Here is a 14,028-nt window from a genome sequence, read left to right as displayed (position 1 = left end):
TGGAAGACATCACAGAGGAGGTGGCTTGCAAGCAGGACCCTGACAGATGACCCCAACATTTGTGCTATTTTACTTTCCAGAGGAAAACGTCTGCAAATTTCACACCCCTTTTCTGATATAGCCCCTGTGTCCCTGTCTTGTCAGCAGGACAGGGCAAGGTTTCTGCCTTCTGTGTTCCGGAATCAAGACAGGTTGAGTTCCCATTCAGTGTCCAATTACCTGATGAACGAAACCTGGACAGGTTTCCTAACCTCTCAGGCCTCCCTTCTGCAAAATGAGATGACTCTAGAACATACCTCACAAGGTTATGATTGTGAGGAGTACACAAAAGGGCCCTATGAAGCCGGTGGCATCTACTTTTACTATTAATTAATATTTTAATTTATTAACAGTAAACTTTTTAATATCATTTCAGACCAGAGGTCAGGCTAACATTTTCTATAAAGGGCCAGGTAGCAGATGCATGTTAGGCTCTGTGCATCATACGGTCTCTGTAGCAACTACTTTTTCAGCTCTGCGAACTGTGAGAGCTGCCAAAGACAATTTGCAAACAACTGGCTGTGGCTATGTACCAATAAAACTTTATTGACAAAACAAGCAGCACACCAGAGTTGGCCTGTATGCCTTAGTTTGCCAACCTGTTTTCTACTTTTCCATAGCTAGCCAAATAGTGTAAATCAGCTCCGAAGATGCTATGTAGGTGCCTCCTGTGGGCGTCAGCAGGCACCTCTCACCTGTTTACAGGATTTGCCAAGATTAGGCTCAGCCCAGAAATCATTCTGAAGGGAGGATTCTCCCGCCGCCATGTCCTGCCAAGAAACCTCCCAATCTTCACCAGAATCTCTTCAGCCCTGATTTCAAACGTTATTTCTCCCAAAATGCCTCCACAGACCCTCCTGCCAAGGCCAGGCACCTGTGCCACAGGTCCCTGTTGTTTCGTTCATCACACCCACCGCGCCACAGAATCACCCTTTCGCTTAAACCATTGTTCCACAAAGCACGCCTGTGCTCCACACCCAACAAAAAGCCCGCAAAGGCGGGACTGCCTGGTTCCCTACCTGTCTCTCTGGGGCCCAGCGCGGCCGGCGCACACAAGCCATTGCAGCGGGACTGGGGCCGAGTCTCCTCTCTCGTGAAACTCGCGAGAGGTGCCCTGTGCTTCGCGTGGTTGCGGGACTTAAAGAGCCCGGGCACAGGTGCTCCCTATTATTACCAAATTATCTGAGTACCCGTCAACAGCCAATTTGACTGCAGCTTCCTCGGCAGCAGGGTAGCAGCTTTCAAGAACCATATGCTGAATAAATAAATGAAGGACCAAAAGAAACTTCATAAAGGCTCAAGGAGAGAATGGGTCAGGATATAATGAAAATCCCAATTTTAGTTCTCAGTAGATTCTGAAGTTATAGGGGGACATGGAGGTCACCTGGCAGAAATAAGGAGAACCTGGTGTTTTCAATCCTGGCTCTGAGGCTTACTTATATGCGAGCACGGGCAAATTAACACCTCTCTTAGCTTCAGCTGCCTCAACTTAAAGCGTGGAAATGTCACAATAGTACCAACCTTAGAGGATTTCTTTGAGAATTAAATGAGTATTTAATTTCTATATTAATATACATGCAATGCCTGACACTAACAGCTACTCAACAAACAAAGAATGTTGTGACTTCATTGAAAACAGTGTGGATGGAAATTTTGCAAATGGTTTTGGAAACAAAGTTGGGATATTTTCTCTGGGTTGTGTGTTCATAAAGATGAGAAGGAAAAACACTCTGGAAGAAGGACGTGTGAATGTGGTTCTAAGACTCAAATGTATGGAGATGGGTTTTCTCCAGTTTGGATAAATCAGTCAAGCTGCTTTTTCCTTCTTACTACAGGAGAGTAAGGTCTATGAGAACAGACATCTTTATCTGTGTATTAGTCACTGTGAGAGAATTGGCACGTAATAGGCATGCAATAAACATTTCTGAATGAAAGACACCATCCACGAATATCAATGGTGGTAGAAATGCCAATTCTGTCTATCACCAAGAGTGCCATCTTGGCAGGCTTTTCTTAAATCAATGTAAATATCCCTATCAGAGGGCCCTCCTGGTTCCAGAAAAGAATTTGGAAATGAAGGTAATATTAGCCTAGGAGGAACACTGCATCTCAAGCCTGGTTTCTGTGTAATCACTCACCCTTTGGGAATTATCTTGTCTTTAGAATAAAAGCCACACTCTCCATTAGTGGTTTTATAAAACTAGATGTCCCACAGAGGCACCATCTACCAGTGTAAGACAGGGCACTGGAATGACCCACCTGAACACACCCATGGAAACATTTGCCTGCCTTTTTCAGAGTGTAAGAGAGCAGCCCCACCCCAAAGCAGCAGAACACTGTGCCTGAGGGACTGGGTTCTTGTTCTGCTTATCACTCACTAGCTCTGATCACATGCTCAATATTTTTCTGAGCCTTAGTCTCTGCATCGATTAAATAAATGGGGCTGAACTTATTCTCTTGAATATCCAGTGAGTCTATTAAAATGTCTGTGGCCTTTTTCTTAGCTAACCATGGCAAGTCTTCTTGGTCATCTTTATCAACAATGCCAAGAGCTGCCCGGCCAGTCCCGTCTAAAACCACACGTGTCTGTGCAGACACAGAGGTGGAGGGACCAGCTACACCCACAGACAAGCCAAAGTTCCAGCAGGAGGTCTCAGAACGCTATCACAATCTTCTCTGCATGGGACCCCTTCACTGCGTATCAGCCACCCTCTTTCCACAATGCAAATATCTAATCAGAATGTTGCCAAAGTTGGGTCATCACAGAAGAAAAACAACTAAGCCTGGGCCCGTCATTGAGGAAAGTCTCAGGACCAGGTAATGAGTGAGAACATCTGTATTCCCTGGTACAACATCCGGCTAGTTTGCTTTTTTCCAATAGTATTCAGAGCTGAGCTCAAACGAGATGATGGCACACAAAGTTTGGACTAAAGGGAAAGCAGTATTCTGTCAAAAAGATTTCCATCTCCAGTGTTCCACAGGGAGTGAGGGGCAGGCCTAGTGACAGTAACTGGATGCTAACTTGGTCTGTGATCTCTGTAGCATGCAAGGCTTCCCTTGTGGGAACATACACACACACACACCCATGCATGCATATCTATAGATACAGACACATACTTGAATTTGTATATATATGTACATAATTTTAAAGCCTATTCCTCAAGAAGAACACACAGAATTAGCACGATTAAATTATTCACACTTAGTTCTTTGTCTCCAGTTATACTGTGTTCTTTTGTGCTGGTAAAACAACATGTGCTTTAATTAGCAAATATCTGTAAATAATTTACTTGCTTTTCAAATACAACAGAACAATGGGGTCGATTTTCACATACATTTACCCAGCACGCATCCTGGGTCTTCAGCCAGACTCTGCCATTGTTCCGTAACTATATCAAGCTGCCCAACTCTTGCTGCCCTCCTTGGTGGAGGGTGGGGAGAGGGGGCTAGAAACCCAAGTTCCATAAGCCATAGAAGCAATTTTGCAAGGCCCTAGAAGGCAAGTACATAGTGGGTCCAGCCCAAGCTAAAACAAACTCTTATGATCTCCAACCCTGGAGCCTTTCTGCAAGGAACGTGGGAGGGCATCAAGAGTGAAGGGCATTGGAGTAGCGGCTGCTGGATGCGGGCGCTCTGTGGCTCCCCTGCCCCACCGACCCCCTAACAGCATGAACCCCAAAAAAGAAGACACAACGTATGAGGCCCAAGAATCACAGAACCTCATGTAGGCTCTGCAGGGTTAAACTGGGCACAGCGCACAGTGCAGAGAAAGATGTTAAATCAAGTGAGAATGACTGCTCTAGGACTGGAGGCACTATTATTTTGAATAAGATTGAAAAGGCCAGAAAAAGCAATTCAAAAACATTTCAATTATGTATTTCCCAGAACTACATCTTTGAGCAACTAATGCAAATGTTACCACCACAATAAAACTTCTTCCCGCATAAAAGCATATAAAACAGGTTGAACAGCATATACTTTATATATCATATGCATATTTTTGACTATTAATAAAAAATTCAAAATCTATGTATGCTTTACTCTCCTAAGCAATACAGTAATTATGATTAAGGTACAGGCAGCACAAAAAGAGCCAATTTGTCTTACTCGTGCTCAGGAATACTATTGTGTAACTAAGCAACTAAAGACAAAATATGGTCTAATTAATTCACTCCTATGCTTATTTAAAAGACACAATTAGAACATTTTTATTTTCCAGCCTGCACAGTAGCTCAACATGCTTGAGGGTGTAGAAAGCAAAGCCTATTATTCTCAAAGACAAGAGTTTAATGTTTAGTGCCACTGATCAGGCTTGGAACTCAACTGTGGGGAGGAGGGATGTGTATCACAGCCCGGGTGTGTTCAGAGTCATGAGAAAGATGTTTATGAGGCCACTAGATTGACTACCAACATGTGGTATCCCTCCTTTTTCTCACTGTGGCTCAAGGATGGAGCTGAGACCATGAACTTGATGGTCACATGTGCAAGGACACCCACCCCTGTGCATCTATTTATACAGCCACACAGATTCTACAAAAAATTCATGCCATTAAACCACACGGCCTAGTCTGTGTGATAAATGTCAAATATCCATCTTTAATGCTGCTAACAGTGCATCTGATTTTCAAAGCAGAATTAATTTACGCGAGTGTGTTCTGGAGACAGATGCCATTAGCATGATTCTAAAGCACCCTTTCAATAATCATCATCATCTGCACATTTGAAATGTGTTGTCAATACAGACACTCATGGTCCAGGATGTGAGGCATGCTCTTTGAAGGCCAAGGCCCGGGTTCTAATCTCCAGGAAGGCAGCAAAGATCACGGTGTGGCTGGAAAAAGCCATCCTTGTGTAAGGGCACAGCGGCAGATTTTTCAAGAAACGCAGGAATCTGTGACCACATTTCTGAGAGGCAAATGAATCCTCAAGCCAACAATCGATAAATTTGTTTTAAATTTATTTGAAAGCCAAGCCAACGGGTAATCACTAGCTACAATATTATTCTGAGTAGAAGATGGCAAATATCCAACCACACTGGCTATAAAAAATGACAAGTGAATGCATCTGATTCCAGCAATTATATTCTGGATATTGGTTAAAACTAGACTTTGATAAATGAGCCTGAGTCATGTATCACTAGATGCCACTCTGAACAACGGTATGCTTTATTGACAATTAATAACTGAGCATTTACATGTATGGACTCATGTACTTCATAAAAATAACATCTCCTTAGTATGTGCCTGACACTTTAAATGTCAAGAGAGGTTTTAATTGCTTACGACTTTGACTCGCTATCAAACACATGGCCTAGTTAAGACCATCAGTCTGAAAAACATGCTAGTTCACAGGACCCGCCATCCAAAACTCAGGTGAGAAGTGACTCCTTTTCCCTGAAGTCTCATCTTTTCACAGATTGCCAAAGCCCTGACTTTTAATGCGCTAATGGCTGAAGTCTGGAAAAGTACTTAAAGAGATGTAGATGCTGGCTCTAGTCTGATCATTCAGTCCCAAATATTCACTGATTTCTTTGGTGAGTTTTCCTAAAACAAAACAAAACAAAACTTTTACACTTCTTCACATCTTATGGTGCAAAATGACAAGGGTTTCAGCAGAAAAAGAAAAAGCGTGAGACGGTGCTGGAGCTGGCCCCCAGGTGAATAACAGATCATAAGCCCCCTGCCAGAGAGAAAGAAATTGGGCTGAGCTTAAAGAAAGGAGGCTGGGGGAAAGAAAGCATTTTAATTATGTTATTCAGTCATTCAACAAATACTTGGTAAAGAGCACTACATACTGCAGGGAGACCCAGAGATGAATAAGGCACAACCCTCTGTTTCTGAGACCAGCACTACAGTGGGGAGGGGGAAGAGGGAGTGACAAGGCCAAAGAAAAGAACACAGATAAGCAGCCCATTAAGCACAATGTGCAAAGTACATGGGAGGTGAAAACCGACCACTGGACTGTAAGCCCCCTGAGGGCAGGGATGCTTGTCTGTCTTGTTCACTAATGTATCCCCAGGCCTAGACTCTGGCACAAAGCAGATGCTCTACAAATATACATGGAGTGAATGAGACCTCAGAGGTTCAGACAACACTTCCCAGCTTCCAAAACAATCATGAAAGGCTACAAGTGATCTTAGTTAATCTCTATTTTAACTAAGAGACACAGAGTCTGACAGCTTTCCTATAACCAGCATCTGTCTACAGGGGAAGACTAAGAGCTTTTTGAGGGCTGGGCCAATCTCCTTTAACTCTGTATCCCTTGCCCAGAACCTAGTAGGTCTTCAATCAGATCTGAGGAGTTGAATACGTTCCTTTCCCAAAAACATGTAGTGAGCCTTCCTTTGAAAACATACTGCATTTATTGACAGCACAATTCACCAACATATTATATAACATCTTATATTATTTTTACATGTTTTGTAAAAATGTGTTGATATCATTTCCCTGTCAAGATTGATAAGCTTCTTGAGAAGAAGGGCCATATCATGAACTGTTTCACATCTGTCTCTGCCCCTAGCAAAGCACTGAGCACGTGGTTAACACTCAACAGGTGGCTTTTACTAACTCAAGATAGATGATACCAGCATTGGGTTCTTAACCACATACCATATAACTTAGTACATTCTACTGATTCTCCAATTTTGATATCCTAGACTCAATGCTGAAACAGTTTTGTATATGTAAATTTTTTGATGTTAATTTTTTGTGATTAGTGCTTTTTGAAGTATAGTTGATTTACAATGTTGTGTTAGCTTCTGGTGTACAGCAAAGTGATTCAGTGTTCTTTTCATTATTCTCTCCTATTGCAGGTTATTACAAGATATTAAATATAGTTCCTTGTGCTGTACAGTAAGACCTTGTTGTTTATCTATTTTATATATAGTAGTTCGTATCTGCTAATCCCAAACGCCCAAGTTCTCTCTCCCTGACATACTAATGTTAAATTATTTCTTATATTACTGGATCTGACCTCAAACCCAAGTAAGAAAGACAAAAAGGTATGCAATCACACTCCTTATTTCAGATCAACCCCATAGGCCAGGGGTCAGCAAACTTTTTCTGTAAAAGGCCAAAGAGTAAGTATTTTCCTCTCTGTGGGCCATGTTGTCACTGTCACAGTGACTCAACTCTGCCCCTGTAGCCTGAGAACCGCTGTAAACAAGATATAAACAGTCCAACCATGTTCAGTAAAACTTTATTTACAAAAGCAGACAGTGGGCCATCAGATTTGGCCACCAGGCCTTGGTTTGCTGATGCTTGTCAAAGTCCAATAAATTCTCCCCACATAATTAATCAGTTCTCACCCTAGTTCTAAAGGGCCTGCCAGGTAGAGAATAAAGATACTCCTTCTCTTAGCTCAAGATCATTACTAAAAATAAACAATAACTATTATAACTGCATCCAACACTTGCTGAGCTTGCATGTGTAGGTCCTATGCTGGCTGCCAGGCCCTGTTCATTATTATTACTTATTCTCTCAGCAGAGACCATTATATCCATTTTACAGATGAATAAACTGAGGCTCAGAAAAGTTAAAAAAACTGTCCAAGGCCAGTGAGGTCACTGAGGAGATCTAATTTCTAGAAAAATCAGCTCATGGATACAGACCAGAGACTGAGTGGCTATCACAGACAGAGCAAGGCCAGTCCAGAACCTCCAAAATTTCAGAATGTATCTGTGATACACTCAGGGAATCTCCTGAAAAACCCTACGGATCCACTGGATGGACAGCACACTTCAGTACTAAAATGTGGAGCCTTTTTATTTTGGTGACACAGCTAAATCCACCATATGGATTAAAGCCAGCCTACTCAGGGGTTACTGAATTGGCTATATGTTCTAGCAAATGAACCTAGATGCTGCCCTCTCATAGAGAAAGAGCTCTCTTTAGGAAGATCCATGGTAGTGGCTTCAAACTTTATTGAGAATTATAATACTAATATTAATGATAATATTGGGGGGGTGGGAAGGGATAGACTGGGAATTCAAAATTTATAGATACTGACAGGCATATGTAGAATAGATAAACAAGATTATACTGTATAGCACAGGGAAATATATACAAGATCTTGTGATAGGTCACAGTGAAAAAAAAATGTGACAATGAATATATGTATGTTCATGTATAACTGAAAAATTGTGCTCTACACTGGAATTTGACACAACATTGTAAAATGACGATAACTCAATAAAAAATGTTTTAAAAAATGACAATAATAATGAGTCAACCATAATAGAAGAACTATGTGCCGACCTCAGCTGTAAGCAATTTCCATGTATTAACTCATTTAATCCTTAACATAATCCTGGGAATTTGGTACCCATACTTCCATTTGACAGATTGGCAAACTGAGGCACAGAATTTAAAACCTGCCCAAGATCACACAGCAAGAGCAAGGCTGTTTAAAATGCAGAACCCTGGACCCCAATTCCAGAGATTCTAATTTAATTAACTTCAGTAGGGGCTCCAGAATATGCATTTTTAACTAGGGAGGCTGGTGACAGTCAAACCACTCTAAGAAATTCTGGCTGCAGGGGAGAATCTGTAAGGCCCAGATGCGCTTGATTCTGACTCCCCAACATCACTGGCTTACTCATACACCTCCTGTTGCAGGGGACCAGCACACCTTGTTGTACATTCCAGCCCATAGCTAGGCAGGCTGAAATCCAAGCTCGCACACCACCTAAGAGGGTATACTGCCAACAGATTAAGCACTTGGCAATTTGAAAATGAATGTAATCAGAATTACCCAGTAACACAACCAATTACCCGCCTACTTTGCCATTTTCCTCCTCTGAAGAGCTACTGGCTGAATATGGCAATTGTAGGTAATTACTGAAGACGCTCACTCCCTGCATATGGCCCAGCTCTACGCTTTCATAATAATTCAAGACAGTATCATGATTAGACCCAGGAACCTCGACATAGACCTAAAAGTTATTATGTTTTTTATTTATGAATTACAAATACCTAAAGACCACCATAATCATAACTCTTTTCTTTTTATGTACTTTTCAGTTCATAAAGTAATTCTGCCCACATCATGCCTCTTGATATTTACAACAACCCATAGTCTTATTATTGTTCCCATTTTGCTGCTGAAGAAACTGAGGCTCAGAGTGTTGATGACTATTCAAGGTCAAACCAATAGAAAGTTACAGAATCAAGATGTGACTCTTCCTGGAATGCTTTTCCTCAACGTCACCTGTGACAGCCAGCACTGTAAGTATGTGAAGGCAGCAGTGATAGAAGCAGGCCAGTCATTATCATAATTATTAAAACTAGTAATCTTTGTTAATGATTATTAATAATAGTATTGAAATGTAAATGCTATTGTTACATATCACTGGCTAGCATTAACTGAACTTTCTAGAATAAGAATGGTTCTGCTACCTAAATATCTGGTGACCTTTAGCAAAGCTGACTGACAAGTCATAGTTTTAAATGTACAAGGAACTGCCCACATTAATACACACATCTAGAATATAATATGATGTATTTAGGCTCTAGTTTCAAGGGTAAGTTTCAGTGGGAAAATAAAGCAAACCTAAAGCATAAGAAGGCCCAGGGTCTAGCTGGTGACCTTTGACAAACCACATAACCTCTCCAAGCCTCTGTCTTCATCTGTAAAATGGGTATACAAAGTCCTGCCTTATCCAGTCTCACATAATAATTGCAAAGATCAGTAAGAAAATTCCCACCCCCCCACCAAAAAACCCTCTGCAAATTATAGCAAACCATACAGGGACACTATTTCTAATCTTGCACAATAATAAAATTTTCCTGTTTTTAGAACTGACGTCTTTATATTTCAAGAAATCATAAAAAGACAGAATAGTTTTCTTAAACCAAAAAAGCATACCGAGTCCTGGCTGTCCTTTCGAAATGGATGCTGATGTCAGCTCAATCAAGAAATTAACCTCCATTTGGTTACTTAAAATAAACTGTACTGGCTGATTAAATGTGCTGAACATTTTCTCCAAGTAACAGTGCACACCACCAAGAAACCTTTCTCTTTCAGTTATGCATTGCAAATGGCAAATGCATCATTCAAAACTATTTAAAATCAATAATAAAAATCATTTTACTGTATATAAACAAGTTAATAGAGTAAGTGAAAACAAAGCAAATGTCTTAATGAGAGGGCCCTGTTGCCCCCTCCAGGTGCCAGCAGTAAATGCTGGTTTCTGTAGGCTCTCCTCCAGAGGAGACTGCTGCTGCTATTCTGCTAATGAATGACTAACTTAGGCCAGGGGGAAATGACATCACCAGGGTGGAAAACTGATCTGCATTGGGAAACTTTCTACCTGCTTTACATTTGTCATAATTATTTTGCACAATGCAGGTGGCATTTGCATAATTTTGAGGCGTGTCATTATCTCAATTGAAAATTGTTTTAATATGGCTGTATAATTCACAATGACATCAGCCAAAGTCCTAATGAAATATACAAGTATAATCATACAGCTAATTACCAGCCGTGTTAGCATTAAAAAACAAATCATGCATAATATTAGACGATGTATATGCAGCTGAGGATTATAAATAGAGCCATCTCCCTCCGCAAACCCCCTAGAGTTTACTTTTAAATGGCAAGATTAATTTTCTCAGGTATGGCTCATATAGCAGTGACGAAATGCAAAGATCATTAAAATGGTTCGCTTACATTTCCCCATAAAGAATAGTTTCTTTTAAAAATCCTGTGTTTAAAAATATATCTATTCACTATCAGCAATTCTAAGAGGCAACCTTCAGCTAATATTTCTTTTAATTCTTAAATCAGAACCTATCATTTAATTACACAACAGAAATTAAAATTGGACTAAGTGGGGTCAATTCGGGGTCTTTAAAAATATTCCAATTTCAATTTTTTAAAAAAGCGTGGCCACAAAATATCTCATAAAACACTGAATAATTTCCTTCTGGGTTTAGTCAGAAGTCTATTAGGCACCAGCTCTTTTCTGGATATTTAATCCTTCCCTTTTCCAGATCACAGGCCATGTTGAAGTAATAAATTTGAAAAGCAAATAATAAGAAATCAGGAGGGGGAGGAAGACAGCTGCGCAGGAAAGTTGGGTCGGGGGAAGGGGCCGTGCTAGACCTTGGGAGGGGAAAAGAGCTCAACCTGTTGGTAGGTTGCAGGATTTTTCACAGTATTTCCAAACAACACCTTTGTAAAATTGCAGGCAGACGTCGGGAAACGTGAACATTTAAAACCCAAAGCTGGCCGGGAGGGTGGAGGAAGGGGGGGGGGGGGGCTGGAGGGGGGGGGGCGTTAGGGAGAGGGTGGGGCTTATTTCCGAAGACGCAGATTCGAGGGCGAACGTTTTGACAAACTCCAGTAATTAACCGGCATAGACCACTGATGGGTAATTCGATCGATCCTGGGGAGGAGTGAACCGGAGATGCCAAAAGTACAATCAACTCCCATCAGACCAAAGAATTCTGGAAGGACTGGCAGGCAGCTTCGAGCTCCGGGATGAGTTAAACGGAGAACCATTCATTTAACAAAAAGATCCTTACACCTACCACGGAAGCTCGAGAGCCTGGCACAGAGCTACTGCCCTCAAAAGTCTGAGTTTGATTACCCTGCTCTAGCTTGGGCAACACAAAGCCTTGCCAGGCGGCCGTGCACCCTCCCACCCCGCCACGCCGTGGATACAGCCTCCCCAAAATAGTTAGCCCGGTAGGTACCACGGCGCTGAGGTCGGTCAGCTGACGACAGGAGCCCGCAGAACTGCGGTCACACATTAAATGACAGAGCCGAAGAGAGACGGCCGCCCTGGCGCCCGGTGATAGCGGGCTCACCTCGGGCGTCCTCCCGGGAGCGCGGCGAGCGCCCCCGCGGCCGCCCAGAAACGTGCCGGGGAGGCTCGGTTCCTCCCCACCCTCCCCGGGAGCGCCGTCTGGGCACGGAGGACGCCGGACCCTCAGGGCCAGTGGGCGAGCACACACCCCTCTGCCCTTCTCTCCCCTGTCTGCGTCCCACACATCCCCAAAGATCGCGCTGGAAGACGTCCACTTTGCGTGGAGTAATTGAAAACTAGAACATCAAATGGCTTGTCGGGGGGAGGGGGTGGGGACGAGAGATAGTTGTTAATGCTTAACGTGTTTGTGCCGGTTACACGACCGCTTTGAAATCCGTCCGGGCAGATCTGCAAGTTATTTGAATGTATTATTCCAGTACCTGTCATTTATCACTTTATTCAACACGTCTTTGCCAACTCAATAGCTTTTGATCTCACTCTGCCTCCATTTCGTAATTTCCGCCCTCTTAAACATATCAAATACTTACTTTAAAAAAAAAGTGAACAATATCGAAACCCACCGAAAGAAAGCCACCCATCTCCAACCGAGCAAAACGCGAAGGTAAATTTTCAAAAGGCAAAAAATACAAAAAGCATGTGATGTTCAAGCGGCAGTAGCTGGAGAGCGAACGATCACACACCACACACACACACCACACACACACACACACACACACACACACACACACACACACACACACACCCTTGAACAAAACCCTTCTCGAACAAGTTATTTGATCTTGACTAAAATCAGCAGTTGGATCCTCTTTGTAAAGCTGACAGCCAAACTCTGACAATGGCAAAATACTCGAGCCCCAGCTAGTGGCGCTACCCCTTTAAAAAAGGAGTCGATCCTGCTCGCCTGCAGAAGTGAATACAGTATTTTCAAGCTTGCCCTGTAATAAGCATTACTAGGGAAAAAATAATAAAGAAAGAAGAGAGGGAGATACAAGTTTATCACCTCGCCATGGTCGCTATTTCTGCCCTGGGGAGTGTCTTCTGGGAGGAAATAAAGTTTAGAGCTGGATAAAAGTTGCCGGCTGGTCCTCTCTTCCCACAACAGCTGGAGCTCCGCTATGCAAATCGGATCCTTTGGCGTACATCTTACAAAGAAAAAGTCGCCAAGGGACAAAATTCTTGGTTTGCCTTCAAGGTGGAATTGAAAAGCCTTGTAGAAAATGTAAGGTCCGTGCAAGCCACACGGTGAGCCGACCCACTGCAGGGGAAAAAAAGCACCAAATAAATAATGTAGCCATCAGAGCACAAACGTCTATTCCCAGACACATTTACACACAGACATCCACACTCTTAATACAGAAGAGCCAACAGATATAAAGCTGGGTAGAAAAATAATAGAGCCCACAAATTTTCTGCCTCCCTTAAAAAAAAAAAAAAAAACAACTCCGGCCCCCCCCCACGCCCCGCCACCTCTCCATCTGAGGCGGTAAAATTACATTATGTATGTATGATCAGTGCAGGGATTTTTTTAAACAATAAAAATGATTTGGGGGGATGCAGAGGATAAAAGTTTAGTGAAAAGTTTGTGGGGGGTGTGGGTGGGTGCAGAGGTGTGGGTGAGCTGGGGGGCTGGGGGGTGCCGGGGGGGTGCCGGGATCGGAGGAGCGGAGGAGAGCGAAATACCTGGAGTGAGTTGGGCTCCATCTCGACGTTCTGAATTGATTGAACTCAACATTCTCTCCAAACTTGTTGGCTTGAATGGATTGCATCAGGTCCTGGCAGGGAAAAACATTCTCTGCCTTCAGCCGGCGTAATGTCTCAATATAAAACTAAACTCTTGCCTCCCCTTAGGCACCAAAATGATTGAAAATATGTCCCAATATTTCTCTGACATCTCAATTTTCAGCTCCTGCCAAAACTGTGTATGTTTCCTTCCAAATGTGGGTTGATCAAATTCATAATCGGGAGAAAGGCTCCGTCCGATCTCGGCGGGAAGCGGATGGATCAAGGCAAGAAATGTATAGGGAGGTTTGTAAAAATAAAATCTACCCTAAAACTGTGTGAAGATGAGATCTCCCTCTTCCCATTCTCCCTTGTCCGGGGGTGTCGTTTGATGCGATTTTTGATAGAGACTAGAGCTAGCGAGCTCCGCTGTGCATCTGACAGGACCTGCTTGTATATGTCTAATATAAAGAACATTTCCTGCAGAGATTCCGGGGCGC

At 42.7% G+C, this 14,028-nt stretch overlaps 1 protein-coding gene across 1 annotated transcript in view; it reads right to left on the bottom strand.

The window, feature by feature from the left end:
- The window catches only part of ARID5B (AT-rich interaction domain 5B), a 173,338-nt gene extending 159,777 nt beyond the window's left edge, over positions 1-13,561 (bottom strand). Inside the window, exons 1-2 of the mRNA XM_006186974.3 lie at positions 13,490-13,561; positions 12,810-13,064 (exon numbers count right to left, since the gene is read on the bottom strand). Of these exons, the coding sequence (XP_006187036.1) occupies positions 12,810-13,064; positions 13,490-13,510 (276 nt within the window). The 5' untranslated portion in view covers positions 13,511-13,561. The remainder of the gene's footprint in view (positions 1-12,809; positions 13,065-13,489) is intronic.
- Between the last annotated feature and the right edge of the window lie 467 nt (positions 13,562-14,028).

Source organism: Camelus ferus, chromosome 11, assembly GCF_009834535.1.
Source record: "Camelus ferus isolate YT-003-E chromosome 11, BCGSAC_Cfer_1.0, whole genome shotgun sequence".
Classification (NCBI taxonomy): Eukaryota; Metazoa; Chordata; class Mammalia; order Artiodactyla; family Camelidae; genus Camelus; species Camelus ferus.
Note: the sequence above shows the minus strand (reverse complement) of the source record. Positions and strands in the feature narration are given on the sequence as shown.